Source organism: Felis catus, chromosome F2, assembly GCF_018350175.1.
Source record: "Felis catus isolate Fca126 chromosome F2, F.catus_Fca126_mat1.0, whole genome shotgun sequence".
Classification (NCBI taxonomy): Eukaryota; Metazoa; Chordata; class Mammalia; order Carnivora; family Felidae; genus Felis; species Felis catus.
Window position 1 is genome coordinate 32615822 of NC_058385.1, and position 27029 is coordinate 32642850.

Genomic DNA, 27029 nt, shown 5'->3' on the forward strand with positions numbered 1-27029 from the left:
GCAAAAATTAAGAAGTGTTTGCATGATAATAGTATAAGGGAATGGTTAAACAGATTATTTCAATCTGTTGTAGGAAATATGTAAGATTTAAAGAGAATGAGTATCTCTATCTGTATTGGCCTGAAGGTATTTGCATATTATAGTTATTTAACAAAAACAAGTTGCAAATAATATGTATGATATGAAGCTCAAATGTGTTAGGCATGTTATGGAGTATACAGAGACAGACAGACAGACAGACATATACACACACACATACACACCTGCACACACAGCAAATAAAGCTATATTAAGTTCCAGATTTAATTTGTCTAAGATAAGAAATGAATACAGATAAGGAGTGGAGGCACTGTACCTCAGATCATATTCCCTTGGCCTCAAGTTCACAAACTAGGAGACTAGAGAGGTTTAATTATTGCTGTACCCACACACCTGCTCTTTTACACTCAATGTGTAAATCTTCAGTTAGGAAAAATTTAAATCATCAATCTATGTCATGCTGCGTATGAGAATGTTACAAGTATTGGATTCTCCTGTCTTATGAGACAAATTTAGTATCAACAGCAACTCACGCCCATCTGAGGGCAGAAGTGAGAGTCAGATGCTGTATGCCCATGGGCAATACAGCTGCCTCCATCTTTTCAGCATCCTGGGATTCCCATTCACCATTAGTCTGCACCAGATTTTGACTCAATTCCTTTTCATTGTCTTGGTTCTAAAACAGTTTCATCTAGGCTCCACAATTCCAGAGACACTTACCTCCTGATAACAATTCCATGAGTAAGAATTGGAAGATGCTTATACATGTTTTGTATATGTTTGTATATGCTTCTAACAAAATAGACAAATACACATTAAATAATTCCCATTTTAATTGAGGTAGAGGAGAGGTGTATTAGTATTGGTTTGGAAAGATGAATTTGTATTTATACTTGTTCAATATTGTTTTACTTTGTTATATTCTAACAATAAATTCTATTACTTTTGTCAGTTAAAAATCTTTTCAGGAAAGGAAATAAATAAAAAGGAGCCTAGAATAATTCAGAAATTTTAGATGACTTAATATTAAATGAAAAAAATCTAAAATTGAATGTGATTGTAAATATTTTTAAAATGGTAACCTAGGGGCGCCTGGGTGGCTTAGTCGGTTAAGCGTCTGACTTCGGCTCAGGTCATGATCTCACGGTTCGTGAGTTCAAGCCCCGCGTCGGGCTCTGTGCTAACAGCTCAGAGCCTGGAGCCTGCTTTGGATTCTGTGTCTCCCTCTCTCTCTGCCCCTCCCCTGTTCATGCTCTGTCTCTCTCTGTCTCAAAAATAAATAAAACATTAAAAAAATTTTTAAATGGTACCTCAAAATACAATAAATAAAAAGATACATGGAAAATACATTAAAATTTAACAATTGTTATTAGGTGGTAGGTTTAAAGAGATAAAGATCATAAACATGTTGACAATAGTACATTTTACATGGAGACATTCAATATATAGTGGCTACTTTTATTTATATTGTTATTTTTACTCATGTGTAACTATTATTAAATGTTTGTTTTTGTACGTTTTTGTATCTTCTTTATGTTTGTTAGCATATCATAACACAAAACTCCATAATTACTATTTAATGATAACAATGACAAAGTCAATACTGAACAAATTAACCATGACATTAGAATGATTTTATTCTCTGGAACTTCTGGTTTATTTATGTGCATAATTATTATTCTTCCTTAATGACCATCTTTGTACCAACTAGATCACTAATATTTTAAGTGTTTACTATGTACCCAGGTATTATAATAATTGCCTTCATCTCTATTCCAGTTTTATGAGAAAAGTGATATCATTATCCCAACTTTACAGATAGAGTTAATGAAGGTGAGGAAAATTAACTTTCTCAAGGTCATACAGATGCTAGGAAATGGTGCTGCCATTTGAACCAAGCCCTCTTAATTTCAGATTCTATGATCTTAGTATTCTGTTATTGCCTCCATATCTATAATTTAATTCATGGAAGATTGGATTTTTCCACATTTTATTTTTGTCATTAATTATTACAAAGTTTCTACTTCAAATTACTGTTTTCTAAAACACTAATAATCAAAGGATACTAGATTTTTTCAGGTTTGAAAATATAATTAGCTAAATGAAACAATAGTTATTCTTAGGAAAAGGAAGCGCCGTATTTAGTTTTTCTAAATCTCATTAGAATTAAAAATGGCTTTGAACTGGGTGTTGTATGGAAACCAATTTAACAATAAATATCATATTAAAAATAATAATAAAATAAAATGGCTTTGAAATTTAAGTAAAATAATGTTAGGTCACAGTAGAGTAATTCCAGTTACTTTGTATTTTATCCAAAAATATGGTTTAAATGATTCAACAGACAAAAAAAAAAATCTGCATTCATAGGATACCCTACACTGTGTGTGGCCTTTAAATATATTACTTGAGCTAGAATACATGTAAAATTTAACCTGGTTGAAATATCATTTTTAGATTGAATCCTTTCAGCTTAAATCAATCTACTCTTTAAATTTTTAGGTTATCACATATTTTTCTCTCTTTTGAAGGTAACAAAGGTAGTATAAGTTTCTACATCTGAAAGCTGTCACAAGGCAGAGTTCAATTTAACCAAAAAATTGTATGTACTTATATAATCAGAGAAAAGCTGTCATCTAGCTGATATTTATCTGGAAATCACTATGCTTTGAAAAATGTGTCTAGAACATACCATAGAACTAAGGTTTTTTGTTTTTGTTTTTGTTTTTGTTTTCATTTTGCTGGTATATTAATAATGGTGGAGTTTGCACTGTTGTCCGCTGCTTCTATTCTGCATTTTCCTGCCCTGTCTCTTTTACTTAAACAAAAGCATTCCAGAATTACTAGGATACTATCCTCAAAGCCTATTTATCCATCAGATCTAGAAATAGAATTGAGTGTAAGAAAAATTCTGTTCTGATTTATTCTTATTGACTACAGGTTCACAAAATTGAATTCATAACTCTCAGTTTGTGAGACACAGACATCATTGGTCCGTATGTGTTCCATCTTATTCTAAAAGTAATTATTTAATTATCAGATAGCAAAATCTAACAATGGATTCTTCAGGTATGCAGTTCTATAATGAACCAATATTTAGAAATTGTGGTTGGGTGAGATCAACTAATAGGCTTCCAGTCTAAAATTCAGGCTGTGGCATCTGGTTAGTATCTTGCAATTAGGAGGAAATAAAAAGGTCTGCCTCAGTACAAAGTATATTAGTTTACCGCCACCAAAGATGGATTGTCCGGTCTCATTAAGTACATAGGTTTCTGTTTGCCCCTTTTGTTGCTCTGTGACACAGGAGATAAGCTCGAGTGACTTTACAGCCAACAGTGGTTTATTTTACCGTAACTTCAATGGCAGGGCGCGGTGCGTATTTGGCACAAAGAAGGTCTTACCCTGTATTTGTAGAGGTGAGCTCTAGCCAATAACTTTAGATACTATTGTAGACAATTACAAGCAGTTTGTTTGAAAGTATATTTCACATAGTAATTGTTAGGTCTTGATGATGGTGTATTTCACAATTAGCTAAGAGAATTGTAGGCTTTTGCTCTGGCCAGCCTTGTGTACAATGCTAACCCTTTCTGAAGAAGGAAAATTAAGGACATATTTCACCAGTTGATACCTGGCAGTATATTAATGACTGGCATTTCTAAGACTATGCATCAAAGAATTTAAATAAACACTTGTTAGCTTGATGCATTGGAGTCAATGTGCTCTTGTCGCTATCATCGTAAAGGGAAATGATTCAGAAAAAAAAATTAATGGAAGGCATGTTAGACACATGAAAAGGTCTTACAGTGCTTCAGAAACACTATTTTTTAAGATTATTATCCTTTAGACTAGAATTCTAATACCATGTGATGTTCAAGTTCACATACCTTGAGAACAAAATAACGTCCTCTAATTCATGAGCAATGTTAAACACTTTTCCAGGTGCTTGAGACCCTCACTACAATAATAATGATTGAGGGGCACCTGGGTGGCTCAGTCGGTTAAGTGTCCAACTTCGGCTCAGGTCATGATCTCATGGTTCATGAGTTCCAGCCCTGCACCGGACTCTGTGCTGACAGCTGGAAACCTGGAGCCTTCTTCAGATTCTGTGTCTCCCTCTCTATCCATTCCTCCCAGTCTCATGCTCTTCTCTCTCTCCTTCAAAAATAAATAAACATTTAAAAAATTAAAAAATGGTTGAATTAATCTAATAGTTTATGCATTAATTATTATTATGCATCACAAAGAGGAGTGATGTATAATGTAAGAGCTGAAGTAAGTGTTAGCTGGCCTGGGACTTAACCCTTTGGTATATGATTATTATCACTGGACGTTTTAGCCTTTCTCCATAAACAACAACAATAGTACAAATCCCATCCATGTTATGGTGTTATTATAAGAATCAATAAGATAATAATAGTTAAGCATTAACTATTCAAAGTGAGCTTTGAATTGCTATATAAATATACAAAATATAACTTAAATACAAAATCTTGAAAGGAACTATAGTGTGACAGATGTGTTGATGATTAACATTCATTAATTTGTACTGTATACTAAGTACTGTACAAATAATCTATATTTTTAAAGCTGAATTTTTTGAAGTTTTTCTTGTGATTGGATTTTATCCCATAAAAAGTATAAGTCATTCTATTCATAGGAAATCAAGAATCCAAATAAATTAAGCATTTGCCTTAGATCATGACTCTTAGGCTACTGCTACTCCTATTATAACAGGCTGATGATGATTATAAAAATTATAATAATAAAGGAGTTCAAATAAATCTTTTCAACTTGGTAGATATGTTTTGTAGAATTTAAGGATTACTTATAACCAGATTTTTTAAGTAGGATAAATATCCATGAACATGTAAATTAACATGATAATGACTATATTTCTTTTTTTTAATTTTCTTTTCAACGTTTATTTATTTTTGGAACAGAGAGAGACAGAGCATGAACGGGGGAGGGGCAGAGAGAGAGGGAGACACAGAATCGGAAACAGGCTCCAGGCTCTGAGCCATCAGCCCAGAGCCTGACGCAGGGCTCGAACTCACGGAGCGCGAGATCGTGACCTGGCTGAAGTCGGACGCTTAACCGACTGCGCCACCCAGGCGCCCCCTCTTAAATAACTAAATTTGGGATTCCAAAAATATTTTTCACTTATACACTTGCTTGCCTTACTTGTAGAAGAAATACACATACCATGTTGATTACATGTATATTGTATCATAAAAGGTGTTCAGTTAGAGAAAGAAAAAACTTTAAAAACAATATAATGTGCTGAATGCTACAGTTTAAAGAGGTACAAGGTTTATCTGCCTGGATGGAAACATCTTTTGATGTATGGATCACTAGGGTTGATGTTAGTACTTCAGTGTATTGCTTCAAAGGAGAGGATCTTTTCAGAATGAGAAGGAACAGCCTTAGTTAGATTAAGCACATTTGGGTTGCTCTGATTCTTTGTCTAATCCTCTAGTATTGAAATTTTGAAATGTGTTGTGCAACTGCATAAGAAATAATAGCATGATGGAATGGATCAAGACAGACATTGGTCTGAATCCAGATTCCATTATTGCATAGTCGTGTCCCCTTGGACAGGTTAGCCTCTGTGTGCATAATTTTCCTGGTCTGTAGAATGTGGGTAAAGCTGCCTTGCTTGCTCTATAGTTCAGTGATAACTTATGAACCATCTAGGAAAGCATCTGATAAATGTTGGAGCCCACCAAGGGGCAGCTGTTAATAACCTAACCCAATGGAGAACTGGCAGGGGATTGAGTCTAGCTAAAATCTTGATAGTTCCCTTGTTTGTTTTGTTTTATTTTGTTTTGTACTTAGCTGCTCTTTCTTTTCCTCTTCTTGGTTATCAGGAGTGTACAACGTTTTCATACTTCTGGTTGTTGGTGTGTCTTAGCTTTGAACCTGGCCTCTCACTGTCATTTCTCTGCTTAGAGGTTATAATTTCTGACTAATTCTCCCAATTTAGATTATGTCTCTTCCTTGTTCATCACACTGTTTACATGTGCAAAGCAAAGCATATTTAAGCCCTGACATTTTAAAAATATCCCTATTTTAAGATTTTAAGACACATGTAATGACTGTAGATATTAAGGATTAATTTTTTCCATTGCCTTTTAGAGGAAGTAACTTACCAGCCAGAAGACAGTATTTAACAATAGGTGAGTGTCTATCAGAGATGTAGCTGCTGATACTCAACCATGGTTTGTAATCTTAGTGCACAAACTCATGGTTTGGGGATATTTCCTGAGCACTCATCTTTGAGATTTTATATCAGGAAGTGTAATATCTTGTTACATTTAAACAAGATTTCAATTGCTTTATTTTTTTAATTATGCATATATTCTATAATTAACTTTCTTGTTGATAATCATAATAATACAGACTCATTTTCTGATAAAACATAAAATATGGAAGAAACTTCATATTTATGAAAAGTTACCTAATATGAACTCCTTCTTTCAAGATAAGAAACACCAATATGTGACACTCACTTAGGTTTTCTGACTCACTTTAGCTTTACAAAGTAAGGAAGTACAATGCTTCTTCTGCAAATAAAAGCACACTTAGGAATATTCTCTCATTGAAGAGTGATAAGAACTATTAATGAGTTAAGATCTTTTGAATGTTACATTTAGTTTGATCTCCAATTTTTTTTTACAATAGGCTCCACCCCCAGCATGGAGCCCAATGTGGGGCTTAAACCCTCTATCCTGAGATCAAGACCTGAGCTGACATCGAGAGCCACCCAGGTGCCCCTGATCTCCAGTGTTTCTAAAATTTAAGAGTACACATCAGTTTTGTCTCAGTCTAAGGATAGGCATTATGTGCCCTTGGCCCACATTCTTAGCAAGTTTTGTGTGATGTGTGGATCGTGGCCTACAGATGTGGGTCACCCCAGAAAGAGACAGGGTTTTGCAGTTGCTAGTATCATTATAAAGGAGGAATTACATTGGAGAGCCCTTAGAGTTCTGGCAGATGGTTCTCTAAAAGTGGCTGTTAATATGTAAAGTGTTTTATGGGAACTTAGAGATAATAAGATAACACTACAAATAATGCCTGCTGAATATGCAATAGGTAAGAAAATATCAGCACCCTTTTAAAAATCATTTTGGCTTCTGGACTCTCAAACCCATAAAACCTACTTATGTAGTTATAATACCTATGTTTTTCTGTATAAATCTTTGCAAAGCTGAGGTCATTACTGTTTGTTTTTATGACCCTAAGTGATATTCAATTTTATTCTACCAAATAAACTACACAGCTATCAAGTAAACAATAGCTACACAGTGATAGCTATTATTTCTGACTATAGTAAAAACAACCTTTCTTTTTATACAATGGAGAGAACCACTCCCCATTCAATTTTAAAAATAGCTCTTCTTTCCTGTTTGAATCTGTTGTGTGTCGTGGATGCTAAAATGTTTTTGTAGAGAGAAATGTCTTTATATGCCATTTAAAAATAATGAGATCCATTCCAAATATGGAATCTCATGTCCCTTAATTCAGTAGTGGGCACATTGCTTTCAAAACTGTTCACAAAAATTGTGAGGATGCTTAAAAATATATACCATTAATAATAGTAAAAAGTATTTCTTATAAATCTTTGATTCTCAAAATTGTGACTCTTCTTTAGAAAAATACGATAATCCCTTCCAGTGTATATTTCAACCTGTTTGATTTACATATATATTTAATTGGAATAAGCCTTTTTATTTGATTTAGATGGTGGGTCATGCCAGAAAGGTTAGGAATATATAGTTGCAAATATTTATTTATTTATTTATTTATTTATTTATTTATTTATTTATTTATTCTACACATGCAAAGATAGTGATTGTACATCATGTATGTACAGAGATGGTATATATATATATATATATATATATATATATATATATATATACACACACACACGCAGGATGGAATAAATTTTCAGATGTCAAAGGAGGGAAAAAAAACATATTTTTCCCCCATGAGATATGACAGAGACTTTTACATATGTTAACCTGTCAGATTTTCTCCTTCATTGAAATCTCTGGCTGTTTCTGTCAGGAATTTTGACCCTCAATAAAATTCATCATGTAATCATTGAAAACAATGGATTTACCAATTACTACTGTTTTATAAAACTATCTCAAAATTATTTTTAAAAAATCTAATTGTTATTTACCGGTTGGGGAGTTGGAGGAGTAGTGTTGGTGTAGATGTATGTTTAATTCAGACTAATAATATCAGTAAGAAACAGAAAGAATAGTAGACATTTATCCCCCATTCATTCATTTCTAAATATTAATTTACAAATTTAAATGAAATCAACAAGAGTTAAACACTTGTGTTCAAAGCCCTGAGCTAAAGTATGTAAAACAGTGTTAAAACGTATACACACACACACACACACACACACACACACACACACACTTACATTAACATAATATACATCATCCTTGCATTTAGTTTAGTAAGAAAATAAAAGTTGCGTGAGAGGATAGTTACAGGCCATAAGTAGTTCACTTTGTTTCTATGTATTTTTCACTAAAATTCTCTATAAAATCAAATGAACAAGTTTATCCCTCCTTGCAAGGTTTTGTATAACTCACTAACCAGAGATTTAAATATCTTAAATGAAATGATAGCCTGAAAAAGCTATTTTGTTGCTTATATTTTGAACCTACATGATCTCTCAGCAATATAGTTTGAAATATTTTAAATAATAATATGTTCTGAGAAAAAATCTGTATGTGAAATTTGTTTTGAAGTCTTCAGTGACCACTCTATTGAACCCAAATTCACGTCAAGCCACGGTTAAGGGTCTCTTTAATGTGAAGCAACGATAAAAGATACTAACTACAAGACAAAGACTGTATAAAGAGAAGACTCAGCACTGTTTTCTACTTTTCATGTATAAGTTTCCCTGGGTATCCAGTCCCCAGGAGGATATCTGACTATAGATCATCTCCCTATTCAGGCTGGAGTTCTCCCCAGCTGCAGATCCAATTTTCATTTTGTTCTGAGAGGCATACGTCCTGTCACGTTGGTATAGAATAGGCATTTGTAAATCATAAACCATTGCTATCAGTATATGCGTGCAGTCTACAATATGAATTTTAATTTCTATCTGTCTCATCAGCTTGGAAGCTAATACGAGCCCGATATATCATATTTCTGAATAAATGCTTCGGTCTGTGTAGGATAGCTCAGTCTCTCAGTCTCTGACCTTCCCGGAATATTACCCCCACAGACTATCTCATTATTTTTAGCAGAAATTATAAGAATTATTTGTAGCAGTATCTCAGAAATTTCTAACAAATGTTTAAATAGAGCCCTTGCCAACACTGAATGCTGTTACCTCAGTACATGAAATGCATGTTATAGATGAGGAAGGTTAGAGGCAGGTAATCATCCTCGTTCCTCTGCAAGCTGTTGTAGGTTTCACTTGCAAAAGCAAACACTCAAAGAGAGGATGGATGGAACATGAAAATCATTTCTGAAAGTATATGTATAGACCACACCCCCAGACCTTCTGTGATATCCTATTATGTATATGCCTTTATATTCTAGGACTAGGTCATAATATAAAGGCAAGGTACATGTAGAGTCACAGTTGCTCCATGAGTGTAAGATAAATATCAACCAAGGCTGTGATGTGTCACTTGTTAATTAAAACCTCTTCAGGATGCTGATTCACAAGAACCTCTTTGGAGAACACGTGCTAATTCCAAAATTACAGTGATCTCAGATACACTATTATTAGAAGCTGTGTCATATCTGTGTCATATATCCAGAGGTCCCTGCAAAAGCACTTTGGGAAAGACCTGGTGGAAAGCAGTAGAAACCAGAGTCCAAATTCAGCTCCAGATAAGTTATCAGTTAGAAAACTAAGCATCACAGAGGTTACATTGGTTTCTTTCATCTAGAAAGAGGCAGAGCTGGCTACTTTTCACGGGATGAAACCCACTCACAAGGTAAACTTTGAAAAAGTTTGTTTTAACTCCAGTGTAGTTAACATATAGTGTTACATTAGTTTCAGGTGTACAAGATAGTGATGCAACAATTCTATACAATACTCTGTTCATTGTGAAAAGTGTACTCTTAATCAGCTTTTAAAAATGTTATAGATCATTTGTACATTACAATATAGAACTTGTCTAATAACTGTTAATGATCCTTGTGGAATAAATCCCAACACCAGCATTCTTAAAAACGAAAGTAGTTTTCTTCCCTGAGTCTGACAATTTATGCTAGTTATGCTGTTTTACAACCTTATAGAAAGTCTGTGTGAAGACTAAAAATGTCTGGGGAATTAAGCCACTTAAGTGGCATAGTTATCTCATATCTACAGTTACCCTCTCCTTGCTATTATTTGTGGCATAAGATCTTAACAAAGCTTAACTTTCACTAAGTTTATAAATAGGTGATAATTAATAATTACCCTATAGCTTCTATTCAGAAAGGGCATCCATAACTTTTAACTTCCACATTCCTGGTATTTTCTAATGTTATGTGAAGAGTCTGCCTTATGTAGCTGTGGGTGGGAGACAATTGGAACATTTTGTGTATTGTCACAGACTATTGCATCAACAGGGACAGGATTTATTCCACCAAAGAGAAATTATGCTCTGAATCAGTTATTTGCAATACATGGATTGCTAGATGCTATCATTTATGATGCTGCATCTGCATTCATAGCAGTTGAGTTTAAGGAATTTGTAAACAGGAACTTTATCTGATCTAGACATATAGTAGGCATTTTCACTCTATCATTTTTATTGCTACTTAATACAGCTCAAAACATTCAAGTTTGTGGAGGGCAGTTCACCATTGCACCTCTGTAGGGCATTTATTTGTATTTCAAGAGAGCACAGAAATGTCAGGAGATTGGTTGTGGGATTTAAAACCTTTTACTCTAGGGCTGGTCTTCCAAAGCCACATCAATAATGATTGAAAGTTGTTCATCTCTGCCGGCAGTTTAGTAGCCTACATGAAATCACTTAGTGGTCTGAATTTAACTCCTGAGGGAACTGTCATGATTGACAGTTTGAACAAAGAGGACAAGAGTGGAATGGACCTGTTAACTAGGAGTGAGTGAATTTCTCCTGTGGGCATGACAGTGTTTATCTCCTGCAATTTAGCTTTAAGTGACCTGAGAGTTCAAAATGGAGAAAGATGTTTTATTCAGTGGAGGAATATGGGGGACAGAGCAGAGTTTCGTTCCAGTGAATACACAAGAACAATCCTCTTACTGTTTCTTCATTTCTGTCTTGATATAATGCATCAATTATAAGTGAATATTATGACACTTTCACTTTGAATGTCCATATTTACATTTTTAGAGTTTATTAATGTCAACTATATCATACCATTTATAATAGTGTGACTTCAGAAGGAGGTGAATATGAAGGTATATGCATTCTACTCTATTTTATATTTTTTCAGGGAAATTGTATGAGGAAAAATTTACCAGAACCATCTCTGGGCATTCCTAAGAGACTGTGTTACCTGGCATTCTTAATATAATTCTTAACATAAATCACGGACAAAGTCTTAGCAGTTTGTGGCTATTCATTTCTGTATAGCATGAATAGTTACAGTGATTATCAGTCTTTTCAATATAGAACTCTTGGGTACTATTGTGATTGGTATCTTCCTTGTGTAAATTGGAACTCTTTTCTGGAAATACTCCAGATCCCAGAGGAAATGAAGGAAAAAGAAACAACCCTCTCCTAACTACTGTAAGTGAGTGAACATTTAATAAGCACTTAACCAATGACAGGTATATAATAAGTTCTACGTGCATGTAAATATAGAGTAGCGTACATGTTGCATAACTGGTTTTGAAATAGTTTTAATAATTTATAGACCATCTTTTAAAATTCAAACTATCTTAAATGGAACCTCTTTTAGAATGTTTACAACAGGCATTAAAAAATAAGGGGTATGTGATGAATGAAGTGACACTGATTATTTGTTCCATACTTTATTCTGACTTCATGGTCCCAGCCCGCTAAGGGGTCTTTTCAAATAGGCCATGGTTTCTACATGGATGTTGTTGACCAGTCAGAAACCAAGGTAATGGTGCTACGTATCCCTCATATCACAAAGGTCCTGTCCCAGACTGACTTACTTTCCTTAGTCAAGTAGAAAGAGGCTAATTATTGTTATTTTGACTTCTCTATGTAACTCAAAGCAATCTTCTGCCTAGGTCATGTTGACCAGTGGAGTTATCTTAAAAGTATGATTACAGTCAGTATCTTAGGCAACTTGTGGGACTGAAGGTTCTGTTTTGCAGAGGAGAAAGCTTTTAAGAACATTGCATGCAATAAATTTCATAGATTTATATCAATTTGTTCATATTGTAGAGGTTATGAGTATACTTCAGGATAACTCCATGAAGTGAATACTTTTGAGTTATATCACCATGTGGTTTTATCTCTTTGAATCTTGGTTTCAGTTTAAAGCTGATAGTTAATTTTATTTGTAAAAACTCATTGGAATCTTATACATTGAATGTAGGGATCTGACAAATAGACAATGCTTACATGATTCCTGAAATAATAGATGCAACACCAGTCACAATGTCTCTAATGGCTCAAAGAAAGTTTGTTCCATTTCATGAAAACTCCAAACACAAGTAGATTCTTACCCTTGGGTAATGTGAACTTCTATGGACCAAATTATGTCCCCTCAAAATTCATATGGTTGAAACCCTAACCCCTTATGTGATGGTACTTGATGATGGGGTGTCTGGGAAGTAAATAGCTTTAGGTGAGGTCATGAAGGTAGGGCTCCCATTATGGGATCAGTATCCTTATAAGAAAACAAAGAGAGGCCAGAGCTTGCTCTCTTTCTACCATGTGAAGACACAGCAAGAAGGTAGCCTTCTGCAAACCAGGAAGAGATCTCCTACCAGGAACTGAACCGGTTGGCTTGGACTTTCGCCTTTACAACTGTGAAAAATAACCTGCTCTATAAACCACCCATACTAGGGGATTTTGTTAATAGCAGCCCGAGTTGATTAATGCATGAAGAAAGAAGGGAATTGTACTGATTATCTGTTCCTTGTTTTACTTCTTGATACTTGGCCTGGCCTAACCAGTGCTCTTTCAGATTGATCATGATTTACACATGGATGTGTCTGACCTCTCATGAACTAAGGTGATGGTTTCTTTTTTTTAATTATTATTGTTTTTTATTAATATGAAATTTTTTGTCAAATTGGTTTCCATACAACACCCAGTGCTCATCCCAGCAGGTGCCCTCCTCAATACCCATCACCCACCGTCCCCTCCCTCCCACCCCCCATCAACCCTCAGTTTGTTTTCAGTTTTTAAGAGTCTCTTATGGTTTGGCTCCCTCCCTCTCTAACCTTTTTTTTCCCTTCCTCTCCCCCATGGTCTTCTTTTAAGTTTCTCAGGGTCTACATAGGAGTGAAAACATATGGGATCTTTCTCTGTATGACTTATTTCACTTAGCGTAACACTCTCCAGTTCCATCCATGTTGCTACCTAAGGCCATATTTCATTCTTTCTCATCTCCACATAGTATTCCATTGCATTTATAAACCACAACTTCTTTATCCATTCATCAGTTGATGGACATTTAGGCTCTTTCCATAATTTGGCTATTGTTGAAAGTACTGCTATAAACATTGGGGTACAAGTGCCCCTATGCATCAGCACTCCTGGATCCCTTGGGTAAATTCCTAGTAGTGTTATTGCTGGGTCTTAGGGTAGATCTATTTTTAATTTTTTGAGGAACCTCCACAGTTTTCCAGAGTGGCTGCACCAGTTTGCATTCCCACCAGCAGTGCAAAAGGGTTCCCGTTTCTCCACATCCTTGCCAGCATCTGTAGTCTCCTGATTTGTTCATTTTAGCCACTCTGACTGTCGTGAGGTGGTATCTCAGTGTGGTTTTGATTTGTATTTCCCTGGTGGTTTCTTTAGACCATAATCTCTGCTAAATAATGGTTGGATCTATAGCACCTCATTAAATGCTCCACAAGAGATGGCTTAACAATTACTATTACTCCTTATTTATAAAATTTCAATCATTTATTCATTTGTATTTTCCAAAATGATTTTAATTCAGTTTAACACAGAAGTTGATTAATATTTCCATTTCTTAACTAAGTTTGAAATGTTGATTCAATAATATCCTTTGATTTCTAATTTATAGTTAAAATCACCAACGTAAAATAATAACTTTTTTGTAGCTACAATTTTTACATTATATATACCTATATATTTATTTGCTTTGTTTTCAACTCAACCACTTAATCTCCAGATTAAAAATATTTATTTCTTAGTAGTTAATGGTTCTATTCAAATATAATCACTGCTATTAAGATATTTTAGCTAACATTGTTTGCTTTATAAAATTAATGCAATTCTTATTTTTATAGTAATTTTATTTTTCTATTGCTTACAATAATTTCATTAAATTTTAATGTTCTGCCTGGAACTGTGGAATGGAATACTACCATTTGCTTCATTTTAAAACCTTTCTATATCCCATTAAATAGCATTTTCAAACCATTTTTATTCCTAAAATACCTCCTATTAATCAACTTTCTGTGAAATTTATCGTATCACCTTTATTATCAGTGAGTTCTTATTGAAAGCAAAGTCTTTTATATGTTTACATTTTTTTACACACAAACTAGTAGTTAAAAGGGAAAAGGAAAACTGGGCTTCTTGGTTCTTAGAGGGGGCTACTGCCACAATATTATACACAGTGTCTGAAGCACATAGTTTTAAAAAAGCATAAAGAATACTTGATGTGAATATAATTAATATTTTCAAAACTTAATGAATAGAAAATTTCACCTTTGCACTGAATGTTACTCGTAGTTGTAACAACTGAATTGTAATACTAAGAAGGGCTGCTGAAGGATACAATATTTTAATAGTGTTTTTAATATTTTTATATTCAGTAGTTAAATTTTTAATAAATATTGAACAGTACTAAACATTAATATATTAAAATATAGTATGTAGACTTAATGAAATGTGCATTTAACAAAGGAAATCAGAGTGATTTTATTATATCTTTAAATAATAATGGCTTTGTGTGGTGATATCCCTGGGAAGCTCCAAACACTAATTCATTTTTTTCTGAGTACAAGAGAATTATGCTATTTCTGTTATTAGTGCCAGTCTAGCTAAGCTCTTAAACTTCATTTCAGAGATGAGAATATCCCTCTCTTATTTAGCTTATGGTCTGATTGCCCATTTTTCCTATTCAACCTAATGAATCAGAAAATATTTTGAATGTGGTACTTAGGGAAGAGCTAGAAGGCATCAACATTGCTTTGAGTGAGTTAAAACAACCAGTAACAGGTAGGAGTAGAAAGGCGTTTAACCTTTCTAGAAAATAGCTGAGGATTTACAAGTAAAGTTTTTTCTTTCCTATTTGACCAAGGAATTTTACTATTTGCAATGTATCCTTACTAAATTTCTCAAAGTGTTCATCTGAGATATATTTGTGATCTGAAAAAATTGGAAACAAGCTAAATGCTCATCAAGAGAATGAAGGGGGCATTTGGGTGGCTCAGTTGATTAAGTGTCCGACTTTGGCTCAGGTCATAATTACAGGTTTCCTGAGTTTGAGTCCCGCAGTGGGCTCTCTGCTGTCAGCACAGAGCCAGCTTCTGATCCTCTGTCCCGCTCCTTCTCTGCCCCTCCCCTCCTGGTTCTCTCTCTTTCTCTCTCAAAATAAATAAATAAACTTAATAAAGAAAGAGAAAGAGAATGAAGAAAATGATGGTATAGATTATTACTATGTGATTGTTTAAGTTATATCCAATAAAATTATTTAACAGTGTAATAAAATGGGTATTGAAATGAGTAATGAACTTGGTATGCAGATTTGATGTGTTTTTTTTTTTTTTTGTAATTTACAACTCATTTTCTCCTAAGTACTGGAAAGAAATGACAAAGAAAATACAACAAAATTTTAACAGTAAATATCTTCAGGTTGGAAGGTTTTTTTTTTCTTTTTTTTTTTCTTTCATATGGATATACAGTAAAGCCTTAAGTGAGCATAATTCATTCTGGAAACATGGACTTGTATACCAAAGTGAATTTCAAGAACCATTGGCTCAGTTGTGATCATGTGACATTCGGCATCATATACTACTCATATTGCAAGACTTCACTCATTTGCCAAGTTAAAATTCATTAGAAATGTTTGTTCGTCTTGAAGAACATTCAGAGATCAAGATACTCACAATCCAAGGTTTTACTGTATTTTCCTTCATGTGTACATGTTCCCAAAATATTTTCTTTTAAAAAGAAAGGTGCCCTTGGGGGCACCTGGGTGGTTCAGTTGGTTGAGTGTCCGACTCTGGCTCAGGTCATGATGTGGTGGTTGGTGAGTTTGAACCCCACATGGGGCTTCCTGCTGTCAGCACAGAGCCCGCTTCAGATCCTCTATCCCCTTCTGTCTGACCCTCCCCCACTCATGTTCTCTCAAAAATAAACAAAACATTTTTTTAAAAAGTCACCTTTAGGGGCGCCTGGGTGGCTCAGTCGGTTAAGCGTCCGACTTCGGCTCAGGTCATGATCACACGGTGCGTGAGTTCGAGCCCCGCGTCAGGCTCTGGGCTGATGGCTCAGAGCCTGGAACCTGCTTCAGATTCTGTCTCCCTCTCTCTGACCCTCCCCCGTTCATGCTCTGTCTCTGTCTCAAAAATAAAATAAATGTTTAAAAAAAAAAAATTTAAAGTCACCTTTAGATTCTTTCAGGAAGTACTTTGAGATTTAAGAATCAAATATTTGTGAGGCACCTGGGAGGCTCAGTCGGTTTGGCATCCGACTTGGGCTCATATCCTGATCTCGCAGTTCTCGAGTTCAAGCCTCGTGTCCGACTCTGTGCTGACAGCTCAGTTCCTGGAGCCTGCTTCAGATCTATGTGTCCCTCTCTCTCTGCCCCACCCCCCCGACTTGCACTCTGTCTCTCTCTGTCTCTCAAAAAGAAATAAATATTTAAAAAAGTTAAAAAATATTTGAATATTCATATGATTGTGACATTTATCTTTATGAATGGTAGAGATATCACCACGTATGCTTGATTGTCCTGTGGCAAGTGGATATCTGAAGATATTTCACAAGACAGTGTTTTTGAAGCTTTATGAATTCCACTGAAGGATTGTCACTGCCCTGGTAGACATAAGTTATACCTTCCTAATTATGGATGGTTTTCTAAAGAATAAATTCAGACTTTTGGGGGGGACATTCTTTTGATTTATTCATCTAAAAAGAGATGTTTAAATACATTAGTTTATTTCAATTCAGTTTTTTCCCTTTATGTAGTCATAAATCTAAGCAACTTTTTAAATGGAGAAATATTCAAGTACATTTAAATGAGTTAAAAATATTTGGAAAATAATTGTCTTCTTGTGCATGCTAAGAAATTAGCTATGCTCTTTGAATTTTGTAATATCCTCTAATGATGAATTCAAATATCTTCTTTTTTAAAAGTTTTTCCAACTCATGAACCGGGAGAAGTCAGATTCTTAACCAACTGAGCCACGTAGGTGCCCCAAATATCTTCTGCCTCAAGTTTTCTCTAGTCTTTTTTTTCCAGAAATTACAACTTTAGTTTGTAAACCTTGCAGCATTTGCAAGGTTTTAACCTTATATTATAGAACTTATTTGAGTACTAGTTCTAGATTGTAGCAGATTATAACATTTAGGGCATGATATTTTTTTCTTACTCATTTTTGTATCCCTTTCATCTTTTCCCAGTTTCTTGAATATAGTATTATTAATATTGTTAGCTGCCTTTCTTGAATACCTGGGTATTTCTTGTTGAACTTGTTATTTTTTTTCTTCATTCTTTGTTCAATAGGAATATCTGAATAAATCTAAAATTTAAACTGGAAATTCAGGACCATGAAATCAAGAGGAGGATAGAATTTATTGTCCTGTTAATCTTGTCTGCTCCAAATTTTTTTTTCTCTAAAATAAACTTTAATGTTGTCTTTACTTTATAATTAATGTATCTTTTTTAGATCCAAGGGTAAAAATCTTCTTCAAATATAAGTAAAAGGCTTTAAGTACTCTAAACACATTCTTTATGATTTTATAGAGCATTCACCGTCTTAGTGTGATATTTCCAGAAAGAAAATCTTACTCTTATGTTAGTCTTCTTATGGCAACTGTTTGAATTTTTGCTTGTTCTTCTTCTGAAATGTATCTAATACCATCATATTTTTCGTAAGTTTCTGGGACCAAAATGCCTCCATAATACATAAATAAAACAAATTATTTCTGATTTTTGTTGACTCTATATTTTTGAAAGACCAGAGTCCTGTTAGCCTTTTTGGGTATGGAAACCCACTAAAATACTGCTTTAATTTTAACTAAATAAAATTAAAAATTTGGTACTTCAATCTCACTGGCAACATTTTAAGTCCTCAAAAGTTGCAGAGTTATTCACTATCCTTTTGGATAGTGCAGGTATAGAATGTTTCCATCTTTACAGAAAGTTCTGTGGGGCAGCGGTGATTTATAGTTTATTACACAGTAGTCCTTCATAAACACTTAACAGTAGCTCCATTCAAACTTCTAGCTTAAAAATGAAGAGACAAGTTCTATATTTAATTTCATTTTCACCAAAAAAATCATTTTTCTCTTGTTATTTCTTTTGTAGCTATAACATCTCCTATTGTTTTCCTGGTTTTTTTTTTTCTTACAATGTAAGCATTTTTCCAGTGCCTCAGAGCTCCCTGATTTTTTCTCTTTATCAGTGGTTTTCAGTAATTTGATTTGATGTGTCTGGGTATGGTTTTCTTTCTTTGTGTTTATTCTGATTGGAGTCAGTGAGATTCTTGAATCTGTGGGATCATATACTTTTCATCAAATTTGGAAGATTTTTGGCTATTATTCTTTTGCACATTTTTACCCCTGTGAGACTCCAAGTATATTATATGAAATAGCTCAATAGCATCATATGACTCGCTGAAGCCCTTATTTTCTCAATGTTTTATCTCTATAACACGCTTTGGATGTTCACTATTTCTACAACTTCAAATTCACAAATCCGTTCTTCTGCAGATTCTTATCACCTGTAATATCCACTAAGTGTATTTGTGTGTGTGTGTGTGTGTGTGTGTGTATGTATACATACATTATTTATTTTAGATATAATCTTCATCTTTAGACATTCCCCTTGATTCTTTTTTTTTATATCGCTAATTTTTCTCCTAGTTATGGGTCATATTTTCTGATTTGTGAGATATCTAGAAATGTTTGATTGGATGCTGAAGATTTTGTATTTTATGTTGAGTGCATCTGAGTTTTATTTTTTAAAGAAGTATTACACGTTGCTCTGGTAGACATTTAAATTGTTTTTGGTTTATTTTGAACATCTTAAGATTATTTTTAAGTTTTATTAGGGTGGTCCCAGAGTACTTTTCACTGTAGGGATCATTTATCCCCATCACTAAGTCCTAGCCCTTATGATGTCTAAACTTAATGCTCCAGGGGCCAGTTTGGACACTCCACTGTTGCTGGTAGAAACTGCAATGATACTCATACTTTTATGGGTCTGGAAATTCACAGCCTCCAATAACTTTTAACCAACCTCATAGACACTCACCTTTTGCATGCATATTCTAGGAACCAGCATAGATTTAAAGGATCCCTAAGCCTATTTCTGGAGTTATCTGTCTTAGCTCTCTTCTTTCTAGAAATCTGCCTCAAAAATTCCTGCCTCCTCAGACTCCCTGAACTCTTATTTCTATTGCCTCAACCCAGTGAGATAGCTGTTTGTGTTTTCAATTGCACACACATGCACACATACACATGTATCTCAGCAACGATGACCTAAAATATGTTTCTTTTCTCTGAGATGTCATGGCCCCTGCAGTAACTGTGGTTTAATGTCCAAAAACAGTTTGTTTCATCTATATTAGCTTGGTTTTAGAGTCAGGAGTTAGAATCGGGAAGGTTAATTTATAATCTCCTGTTATTACATTATGTCTGAAAGTGGAAGTCCTTCTTCAACTGATTGAAGATTCATATAATGAAGAAGTACAGCTAAATATTACACTATGAACGAAGACTTGATTTTGCAGAGAATGTTGAAATGTTAATATACAGCACAGTGACAAAGCTGTATCATTTTAAATACTGCTAGAAACAGACAAGTAATGTTTGTGTGAGAAAACAGACACATACAGATTTTAAGGTGATGAAGAGTCCGTAGGTAGAATTACACGATTGGCAATTTGGAGTTGCGGTTTCGAGAATCATTTACGTAGAGTAAAAGGACAGAGTCAGAGAGAGCATGCGGATATTTACGGTGAGAAGTCGAGTACAGCTATGCCGTCATCTTCAATTTGACCACTGGGCTCTGTCAGCCATGGGTCTGACCTAATCCCACAGTTCTTGAGTTTGCATTTTAACCAGCTTGTCCCTTGTCAGGAAATAAAACATCAACCATAGTAATTGTTTTTACTTGAAAGTAACTAATATTGCTAAAAGTATTGATCACATAAGAGCAAAAAGAAAATAATAGTATTGCTATGGATTGCATTATTGATGTTGGCTTAGAGTGGTAAGAAAGATAACAATCTATCGATTCTGAAGCCCCCAAAATGGATATTTAGTTTGTTTTTCCTTCTCAATGTTATTAAAATACACTAAATTATATGAGAAAGCTAAACATTTATTTAAAATATATATGTACACCTTAATTTTTCTTTTTAAAAATTGATTCTCAAAGCGTTTGTCTTGAGGTATGTAACAGCTCATATTGCAAAATGGAAAAAAAATCATCAGCGCTCCTTTCTTTCAACCCTAACCTTGAATAATTCATAAAGCAACCACTTAAATCTAGCTAAACTGAAACAAAACAAGGCAGCAGCAATATAATCTTTGTTTTTAATGATGCCATACTCTTTTTATGTGAATAAATAAATGTTTATGAACTCAACCTTGATTTTAAAGAGATATATACAACATTGACTGTCCAATATTTAGTAAAATTTTAATAATCCAAGATAATTAACAACTTAATTTGAAACATTTTATGTTATTTGGTTGCTCTTGATCTCAGAAGTAACTGGCTTAAATGCATAGTCAGTTTTCAGACATATTCAATTACATACCTTTAAGACTTCTACCATTTTAATGCTCAACTTAAAATGTCATTTGAAATTATAAAAAAATAAGATGGACTTATTAATTGTTTTTATAGCTATAAGTTTTTAAAAGAAATTACTCCTATAAAAATATATCACTGATAAAAGGTATTAATAAGCTAATATTTAACAATGATCATCAGTATCCGAGATTGTATCCTTGTTGAAATTTTATTTTTACCACACTGACTTTTTAAAAATGTTAGTCACTTTAGAAGAAGATGCTTATCCGGAAAAGAAAGGAAGGGAGGGAGGGAGGATAGGAAGGAGAGAGGAAGGAAGGAAAGAGGTGCTTAACAAATATTGTTGAATAAATGAATGAATGAATAAATGTTTAAAACCTTAAAAAAATAAATCTGTAAGTGCTGGAATGCTTAGAAATAAAAGTTTCATTGAGTTTAATTAAGCACAATTAAATACTCTGCCAAGCTCAGAAAACAATTTTAGAAATACTGGCAGTCCTTAGGCAACATAGGAACCGTTAGTTTAATGAATTAAAAATGAGTTTGAGAATACAAATTTCAACACAGATACCCAGCCCACTAATTTGCTGATCATTGATAAAAACTAGCCACATGTGCTTCCTTCTTTTTTGTTGTTGTTGTTTTTTAAAGCAACATATGATATTGGTTCAGTTAGAGACAAGCTACGGAATTAACTCTGGTTAAATCCCTTACTTCTATAGTCATGTTTTTCTTATGTTAAAAGTTTAAATTAATTTTTAAACCCTTTTTCTCTTCTACAGCATTTAGTGCAAAGAATTGTTAGTTTCTGATAGAAGGGTTCTGATAATGAAATAGCCAATATATGTACCTTTCACAGAAAATGTAGAACTAAAAATGGATGTTCTCAGCAATAAAAGGCGGATTCTTCCTCAAACTTGCTTCTGAAAAAGTGAGAGACTTAAAATAAAAATGACAAACGGTTTAGTCATTATTCAGTCCTGAATTTGGAATAAATAAGTCAGGAATTTATTTATGACTATATGCTAAGAGTTAATAGTGTTTTCTTACTGCATTTTATAATGCAATGTTCACTTTTTATATTACTAAATTTTCTTCTCAAGAAGACCAGTAATAATTAGGGATCTGAGGTTACCTGGTACACTATTGAAAAATTGTTAAAAACCAGTAGTATCCATTCAATCTAATTATTTTCCTCTTGATTGTTTTTGTTTGTTTGTTTAAGGATTAAAACAAGGTGAGCCAACCATGACTGGCAAAACACAGACCAGCAATGTCACCAATAAGAATGACCCCAAGTCCATCAACTCCCGTGTTTTCATCGGCAATCTAAATACAGCCATTGTCAAGAAAGTTGACATTGAAGCCATATTCTCAAAGTACGGAAAAATAGTTGGATGCTCAGTTCACAAAGGTTATGCGTTCGTACAGTACATGAGTGAGCGGCACGCGAGAGCTGCAGTGGCTGGAGAAAATGCCAGGATCATCGCCGGCCAGCCGCTTGGTGAGTCACGCTCAGTTATGGTTCTCACATTAGTGCTCCAGTCTTTGCACATATCTGCCTATTTTTAGTTTTACTATTAAGCCAGCCCTGCCATAGTGTCTGCCTCCTATTTAACCAATTATAATGTTTGCATATTTGTAATTTACATTACTTTCTTGTTTTCGTATTGTTTTACATGGTTCTTATTTTCTCTACAAAATATGATCAGTTCTGCTTTGCAGTACTTGTTGCCCCCACCAAGCCTAACAGGGCCAGGGAAATAAAAAATATGCATCATGTGTAACTTTATTTGACTTGAAATGGTTTCCATCTTCCAGGAAACACTATGCTAAGATAAAGTAACTCTGCTTTGTAGCCTTTGCTCTGAGGGCTAACATTTTCCTAATGTCCTGTTTTTATTGTTAGAGGAGTAGCAATAGAAAATAGCAAACAGAAGTCAATCTTGAGAACTGGGAAAGGAATATAAGCCAGTCTTTCTTATGTACTATGGAATCCTGTACATCATGCCTGTTCAATCGTGTGTAATAATCAGATATTTGTCTGAAGTCCAAGGAATACAACAGTTTTTTTTTTTCAAAGGAAAGAATACAGTCTGAAGTAAAATGCAAATATTTAGGAGGAACTATATTGTAGTAAATATGCAGATTAAAAAATAAAAATTACACAATCTATTTTTCTACATGAGGAAAAAGCAGAATTAATACATCAGTGATCCCTTAGTGTATGTTTCTTACCCTGTCCAGATTCATATTTTAAATTGATTGAACAACATCTTCTCTCAGCTTTATATGCCCAGAACAAAACTCATGATTGTTCACACCCTTAACTTCCTTCATTCCCAGGCTTCTCCATCAAGAGAAATGGAACCTTCACTTAATCCAATTTTGCAGAAAAAAACTGAGGTGTCAGCTCTGATTCCTCTATCCTCCCCATACTCCAGATATAACGCATCATCATGTTTCATGCCTTTGATATATCCCAAACCCAGTTGCCTTTTAGATGGGTACTGATAGCCATCCATTCAGGCCACCATTATATCTCACCTGGACTACTGAAGTAACCACCTAACAGTCTGCCTTTTTCCACTCTGGTCAGTGTCCCTTTAAAATGTACATGTGATGATACTCTTAAAACCCTAATGCTTTTCCATCTTACCCAGGGTAAGATTTATATTCTTTACTCTACCTCCAATGCCTCACATCTTTAACTTCATCTCCTCCTCTCTGCCTTCTTGTACCACATCAGTAATGCTGATCTTGATATGCCCCAAATGTTCCAAGATTGTTCCTGCCTCAGAGGCTTTGGAATTACTATTCCTTCTGCTCAAAAGATAGGTCTTTGCTAGTAATTTATTGCTCCCTGCTTCATCGTGTGCTGTACTCAAATTTTCCTTCCCTGGAGAGGCTTTTCCTGACCAACCTAAAATAGGATAGTCTTCTGCCCTCTTGCCTACATGATCTGTTTCATTACTGTACTTTATATTTTTTTCACAGCCCTCATCGGTATCTGGGATTACATAATTTATCATGTACCTCTCTCAGGTCCACAGACCTAAAGATGAAGGCGCATATAAAAGAAACAAGCTAAAAGCATAGACAAATCAAGTTAGAAGAGTGTTAAGAACGTTGTATTATCAAGTCACATAATTATAGTTATGAAAAACATTGGGGAGGGCAAGAAATTCAATAAAACAAGAGTGAAGTCTGAGGTAATAATCTTGAAGGGAAAAAAGGATTTTTACATAAGTACTTGCTATAGACTCACTTATAATGACTAACCACAAAGAATATAGTTTTTATACCTTTCTCTAATTCATTTTTTAACATTTTAAAGAAAGGTAAGGCTTTACAAAAGACATTGGTAAGTTTTTCACTTGTTCCTTTGTATTTTCCTTAATGTCTCCATTCCACTTCTTACCTTGAAGTGGGAATTTCCTGACCATTTTTGTTTTCCTAAGTTGAATTTTTTTTAACGTTTATTCCTTTTTGAGAGACAGAGCTGAGTGGGGAGGGGCACAGAGAGAGAGGGAGACACAGACTCCAAAGTAGGCTTCAGGCTCTGAGCTGTCAGCACAGAGCCCCAGCCGGGCTCGAACCCATCTGAGCTGAAGTCAGAGGCTTTAATCAACTGAGCCAGCCAGGCACCCTCTAATTTGAAATTCTTATTTTGGGGCCTCATTCGAGCAAATGTCAAAGAAATGCTCATTTATTGTCTGTATCCTGACTGTTATGAAGCTAGTACATACTTGTAGAAATGTACTTAATTATTATTTAACAAAATTAATTATCACTATAAGGTCAATTAAAAGTTCAATTCACCAGGGAGCCTGGGTGGCTTAGTCAGTTAAGTGTCTGATTCTTGATTTTGGCTGAGGTCAGGATCTCCCAGTTGTGAGATCAGGTGTGTTTGGCTCCATGCTGGGCATTGAACCTGCTTAAGATTTTCTCTCTCCCTTTCCCTTTGCCCCTCCTCTTCCCCCCCCTCCCCCCCCCACTCATGCATTCACACTCTCTCTCAAAAAAAAAAAAAGTCCTATTCACTTACTAATGAACAATAGCTAATTTTTCAGAGTCCTGTTTTTTTTTTTTTTTCCCCACTGCTCAGTTGATTACTCTCCTTTTGAGAAGAATGCAATGGAGGAGGAGAACATCAATACTAAAAATTGTGTGCCTTGCTTAGAAAACCCAAAGAAAAAAAATGATGACACCAAATCACTATGCTTTGAGAGGCACAGAATTAAATTGTACTTCTAATAAGATATCATTTCTCATTTCTAATCATTTGTCTCAGATCCTCTCTTTGTTGTGTCCTCAGGTTAAACTCTGGAGCATATATCTTGATCAGCCATAATCACCTTTTCTGCCTGAATCCAAGTTAAAGACTTTCTTCCTTCAGTTGAAATCTGGTCTTTCACTATTTGTGTCTCAGCTGAATGTCTTTTTATACAAAGCAAGGGCTTTATAATAGCTAGTAACTACTTTTCAGGTCAAATGTGTGAATTTCCCCCACCTTTTCTTGAACCATATTGCTAGAAATTCAGGCAGGTTTTCCAGTTGTTCCCTATAGGGAGCTGGTTCCCCAGTCAAGTCCTGAAGAAGACTCTGAGTTTTCCAGAAGGTATATCCATTATATATGCCTTTAAATATTATACCTTTAAATATTTACCTTTAATATTTTACCTTTAAATATTATACCTTTGTTTTTTTGTGACAAGGGAAAACAGGTTTAGTAAATCACCTGCTCCTTGAATTTTTGGACTCTCAAATAAACCCTTTATGATTTGTAGCCCCCACCAAGCCCTACGAGCACTTAATTTGAAGTGAATTGATTATGGATTAAATAATAGACCACTGTCATATGAAATTGATATTAGCTTCATGTACCCACAACCTGTCTAAGCATTCTTTTTTCTCTTAGAGTAAGAAGAAAATTCATAGTAATGAAGCCTTGCACTGGGCTAGTATGTTACCTTTATTACTTTATTTGATAGCAACACATATTTAAATACCTTCTTCTAGAGAGAAGCAATTTTTTCATATCACTACATGTTTAAATATCTTTATGTACAAATTAGAGATTAAACATCAGTAGTACCAGGAAAAATTAAACATTTTGTAGAATATGTGAATTCTTATAGTTCTATGGAAGTTATAAGGGTGTCCTTAAACTGACAATAAGCTACGAATATGATGAAATCCAGCATTTACTAAATGTAAATATTAATGGCTGTTTTGACACGAAAAGATTCTAACTTGGAAAGTAGTAGGCTGAATTGTTTTTTACTGAGAAAATAATTCATCAGCAGTTTGACAGACGGATTAGGGTGACATAAAATTAGAAATGGAACATGTGCTAGGAGCCTGCTGAAAGAGTTCAGGTTTCAAATTATGGAAATGAAGAAGGAAAAATGAGGAAAGGTAGGTAGGATCAATAAGACTAAATAACTAGTTGGTACAGTGAGTGAGACAGAGACAATGAGAGATAGAAGAATCAAGAATGATTCCCATTTTATGGGTTGAGTTTTCTGTTGGATAGTCTTGGAGATCACTAGGAAGATGGATAATGATTTCTTAAGGGAAAAGGTTTTTTGTGTAAGACAGTGAGTGCAGGAATGAATAGATGTATTAAGGTTGATGGGCATGCTTGAAGATATGGAAGCCTATGTATACAGTACCTGTACATTGGATACACAAGTCCAAGTTGACAGGAGAGATTTGGACTGAGTAGAGATTTGTATGTCACCAGTATAAATGGTGTTGAAGCTATAGAAATGGGTAAGCTGACCCAAGGAAAATGTATAGAGTAAAGAATATTGGCTGAAGATGGATCTGTGGAGAAATATGCCCTCTGAAAATCTAAA

At 34.5% G+C, this 27029-nt stretch overlaps 1 protein-coding gene across 8 annotated transcripts in view; it reads left to right on the forward strand.

Annotated features, from left to right (window-relative positions):
* Positions 1-27029, forward strand: part of RALYL (RALY RNA binding protein like) — a 718293-nt gene that overhangs the window by 299604 nt on the left and 391660 nt on the right. For all 8 annotated transcript variants that reach the window (XM_019822842.3, XM_011291329.4, XM_019822839.3 and 5 more), the window contains one exon: positions 22391-22669. In XM_019822842.3, the coding sequence (XP_019678401.1) occupies positions 22414-22669 (256 nt within the window). In that variant the 5' untranslated portion in view covers positions 22391-22413. The remainder of the gene's footprint in view (positions 1-22390; positions 22670-27029) is intronic.